This window comes from Brassica oleracea, chromosome C4 (assembly GCF_000695525.1).
Source record: "Brassica oleracea var. oleracea cultivar TO1000 chromosome C4, BOL, whole genome shotgun sequence".
Classification (NCBI taxonomy): Eukaryota; Viridiplantae; Streptophyta; class Magnoliopsida; order Brassicales; family Brassicaceae; genus Brassica; species Brassica oleracea.
The window spans coordinates 47871355-47876092 of NC_027751.1; the positions used below are offsets into that span (position 1 = coordinate 47871355).

The 4738-nt window shown below is 36.3% G+C and overlaps 1 protein-coding gene across 1 annotated transcript; it reads left to right on the plus strand.

Moving 5' to 3' along the window:
* Positions 1-1887, plus strand: LOC106336846 (multiple organellar RNA editing factor 2, chloroplastic-like). Its single transcript, XM_013775802.1, has 4 exons — positions 1-449; positions 522-619; positions 710-775; positions 1444-1887. Exons 1-4 carry the CDS (start codon positions 70-72, stop codon positions 1584-1586), a joined length of 687 nt encoding a protein of 228 aa, XP_013631256.1. The 5' UTR covers positions 1-69; the 3' UTR covers positions 1587-1887.
* The last annotated feature ends 2851 nt before the right edge of the window (positions 1888-4738 follow it).

Here is a 4738-nt window from a genome sequence, read left to right on the forward strand (position 1 = left end):
CAAAACCCTATCCACTTTAAACCTCCAAACGCTATCACTCTCTTACCTCTCTTCCTTCAGTCGCCAACAATGGCCTTGCCTATCTCCGGCACGCGCCACCTCACGCGCTCCCTCTTCCCCAGCACAACCTTAGTCTCTCCTCCTAAGCTTCCTTCCACCGTTCGCTGCGGTGGATTCAGTTCCGGTCGCGATTCGGTTGGATCTCGGTTACCTTCCTCGACCCGGTTTACCTCAATCAGATGCCTCGCTAACCGGTCAGGCTCCGCTTACTCCCCGCTCAACTCCGGCTCCAACTTCAGCGACCGACCTCCGACGGAGATGGCGCCTCTGTTCCCGGGATGCGATTACGAGCACTGGCTGATTGTTATGGATAAGCCTGGCGGCGAAGGCGCGACGAAGCAGGAGATGATTGATTGCTACGTCCAAACCTTAGCTAAAGTCGTTGGAAGGTAAATTAATATATTCTTCGTGGTGACTCTTCTTTGTGTTTACTCGCTGTTTCTTGTTTTGGGTTTGTGTAGTGAGGAGGAGGCGAAGAAGAGGATCTATAATGTTTCGTGTGAGAGGTATTTAGGGTTTGGGTGTGAGATTGATGAAGAGACTTCTACTAAGCTTGAAGGTCTTGTCTTTACTTTACACTTGTCTCTTCTGTTAGCTTAGTGTTGAGTAATAAACTAATAATAGAGAGTGTTGCTTTTGTTTACGACAGGTTTGCCTGGTGTTCTGTTTGTGCTTCCGGATTCATATGTGGATCCTGAGAACAAAGATTATGGAGGTAGTTTTTTTTTTGCTTTAATCTCAAAATGAAATCTTTTCTGGTTAGCTAGTCTTAGTGTGTCTCTTGAAAGATGAAAGATATATTTTGATTAGTCCATCTTGGCAAAGCTAATCATAGCCTTTTGGCTATGATTAGCTTTGAATGCTAATGGACTGAGAAAACCCATTTTCTTGTAGCTAATATGTGCAGATAGTTTTATAATAGTATATCTAACTGCAAGCTGGTTTATAAGAAAACATGCAATCCTGAGTGCTTTTTTCTTGAAACACGAGACTATTTTTGATAAGAAGTCCATCTTGGCGAAGCTAACGAGTCTTTGAGCTATGATTAGCTTTGAATGCTAATGGACTGACATCGAATACTTTCTCTGAGCCGATTTTTGCAGATAGGTATTATTATATCTAACTGCAGGCCGGTTGAGATGAAACATATATTGCAACAACCATTGTTTGCTTCATGCTTCTGTTAGTCCATCTTACCGAAGTTAGTGAGTCTGTTAAGTGTGATTAGTTTTGATTGCTAATGTATTGACACATCAGCTTTTCTTTTGGCTCGGTGTGTGCATTGGATTATGACATATCTTAACTGCAGGCTGGTTTTGAGACTGATCATTCATAAAGATCTTGTAATTCCTGATTTGTATCTTCTTAATTGTGGCTTTGTAGCGGAGCTGTTTGTTAATGGAGAGATAGTCCAACGATCACCAGAGAGGCAGAGGCGAGTTGAGCCACAGCCGCAGAGAGCGCAAGATAGACCGAGATACAATGACAGAACTCGTTACTCTCGCCGCAGAGAAAACACACGCTGAGCCGCGACTGAAGAAGATACGCGTACACCGTATTGAATCAAATCGAAAGCGAGTACGATAGTGGTGATCATGAGGATGATGTTGCTGCTGCCAGGCGAAGGTTCCATGTTCCACACCGTTGCTGCTAATGGATCAACTTTGGATATTGTTGAAATGCTTAGTTTCGGTAATGTGTAACATCTTTTATATGTAATAATGTAAATTGAGGTTACTTTTACTGTTTTAGAGAAGACACTGGGATATTTGGGCATCAATATTCGTTTTCCTTTCTAGAGCAATTCATGTATCATCTTTTCCTCAATTCTTACCCATTGTCTGTGGCAAATTGTGATTACATTTTCATAAACAAAAAAACTTTGGGGTTTGAAAGAAAAGTAAAGTTGAGACCGTACTTTTATTTGGTGAATAATCGGCGGAGAATGGTGTGGCTGAGCCTGGGGCTCTAACTGCTTGCCTGTTGAAGAATGAGCCGGCGATTCATAGGCAGTGGCTTGGTTAAGGAAACCCACAGGAGCCTAAGCTGTCTCGGATTCGGTTTTGTTTTCGGATAACCGTAATCTATATATAATAGCAAACCTGTTTTTTCTTTAAACAATGATGTCATTCTTTTTTTATAGGAAAAAAAAAATTAGAATCTAGCGGTTAGAATTGTTTCTAGGATATAATCTAATGGTTAAAATTTTGTTTAGGATAAACCTATGATGTTATCGATTTACTTTTAGCAATCGTCGTCTTCAATCCACCGTATCATAACTGGCGCCTCTTAAACATATTGCAAAATAAATTCACATCCTTACACTCGTAATCTTTCCTCACGAGTCGTATCGTTTCAGAATCTATATATAAAAGAGATTGTAAAGGTTGTCAGATTTATTTGAAGTTTTCTCTCATTCTCTCTATTGTTTCTTATCACTTTCTCTGGACTTTATTTTCTCTGTTTCTTTGATATACGTTGCTGGCATCTTCTTTCCTTTTTCCTCTAAACCCTCTCTCCTTTTCAGATAATTTCATTTTCGTATTCTGTCTTTTTGAGTTTTTGAAGAGTTTACTGTCCCGTTGAGTTTCTGCAATTTTAGACCTATTCCTCTGACGAATACTGCATGTGATCAGTTTCTGGTGAGTTTACTGTCTTAATCTTTTCCAATATATTCAGTTTGGTTTTATGTTGTTGTTGTTTTGATGATGAGTTTATTGACCCCTATTGAGTTTTCTCTCTGCAATTACTCAATTTACTGCCCTGTTGAGTTTCTAATTCTCTCCATTCGAACATCGATTGAAACCACAATTTACAAGTTATCTTATCTTAAGTGCGAGAAGGTGCCTTTCCAAACTGATTTGGCGACCATATACGGAGACGCTAATTAATAGACGTTGCATTTACAATATCTGATTTTACAAATGTTTCCAAACGTAGAGACTATATGTTATTAGATGTTAGATTATTGATTGCAAGCTGAGGGATACAAACGTTAGAAAAAAACAGAAGTCAACAGTGCTTAAAACTTGGTGGACTGAATACCATGTTAATTATGGAGCGCTCTCCAGCAATGCCTTTAGTAATGCAAGTTCCTACCATCATTGTTGGGATAGATGTATCCCATGGATCCCCTGGGCAGGCCATCACCTGCTGCGGCTGTGAGCCTCATACAATGGACACTCATATCAAAATATTGGGCATGTGTGCGTACTCAATCGCAGAAAGTGGAAATGATTAACAATCTCCTCAATCCTGTCACTCCCTTTTCGGGAGAACTCTTACAATTGAAGAGATTTTATGTTTCTAGATGTGAGATAATTAATTGTATAGATTGAGATATGTGCATAGGAGAGATCAAATACATTCTTTTGTTAACAAATCATTTTTTAACTCCACGTAAGTTGTAGCAAACCTGTTTCATTCCTTCCACTGACATAAAATTCTTGTAGTTAATATTGTTACTGTAACCACCGATTTGTTGGCTTTTTATGATCGAAGAAATATAAATTTCTTGTAAGTAGTTTAAAGAAGTCATGTCAACTATGTTTAGGTCTTCAGCAAAAAAAAGGAATACCAAAAATTTTGCCATACGTAGGAGCACAGAATAATGTTTACTTCTGATGCCATATGCATATCTATGGTAATAGCGAACATGAGAAAAAAATATATCCAAATTCTTATAGAGAGGAAAGTGGATAATATTTCTATCACAGAAATCTTATTTTCTGTTAGTTAGAACTTAGAAGGTGACCTCTGAGTAAGTTTTTAACTTTTACAAACATATTTTTATTTTATCTTCTGAGTAAATAATATTCTATATATTAAATTTTAACCATATTGAGAATATTCATTAAAATGTATAAATATATTTTTTTTTAACGTTGGATAATTATGCTATTACAACTATGAGAAATATTACAGACGATTTTACAGCCGACAATTCTACTTGCCGTATGAGGATTCACGCCTGACTGCATCACCTGAGCCGTCCTATGAGATCTATGTTTGACGATACAACTTGCGTCATTCTGCAGATCTCTTGTAAGTTTTTTCTCCTTTAATTCGCATAATTCCGCTTTCTCTGGGAATTGAAACTCAGACCTCTTGGCGTAGAAGCACTAATGAACCCTCGGTCAAACATAAAACCTAAATCAATATAATAAAAGCATTTGTCGAAAAAAGAGTAATTGTCTTTTCAAAAAAAAGAAGAGTAATTGTTTATAATCATTATTTTAGTTGCAGTAGATTCAAAGAACGTAATATATGACGAACTTACACAAAGAAAAAGATAAAGGTGTAAAATTATGTCTATTTGTGGTTATAGCATTATGATTTGTTTGTCCAATAAAAAAACATTATGATTTGCTTAAATTGGATGGATTACATCAATTTTATGTATAGTATTTCATATTTGGGAAAATTGTTTTTTTTAGAGGAAAAAAATTGATAACTATGTCCTTTTAAACTAATATCTATTTTGTGTCATTTTTGCCTATAATACTTTTAATATTTTTGAAAATAAATTTAATAAATAGTTTTACAAACAAAAAAAATTTGGAAAAATAGTAACTATTGATAAAATACCTATGAACTTAGTGATATTTTTTTCAGTTCTAAAAATTTTTAAATCATAATTTTCAGATTATGTTTTAAATAAAGTAGAAATGACATTCTA

Excerpts from the sequence above, each read along its gene's own strand:
- LOC106336846 (XM_013775802.1), top strand. The coding sequence starts at position 70 with ATGGCCTTGCCTATCTCCGGCACGCGCCACCTCACGCGCTCCCTCTTC. Across the intron at positions 620-709 it reads GACTTCTACTAAGCTTGAAG|GTTTGCCTGGTGTTCTGTTT; the intron begins GTCTTGTCTTTA and ends TGTTTACGACAG. Across the intron at positions 776-1,443 it reads TGAGAACAAAGATTATGGAG|CGGAGCTGTTTGTTAATGGA; the intron begins GTAGTTTTTTTT and ends GTGGCTTTGTAG.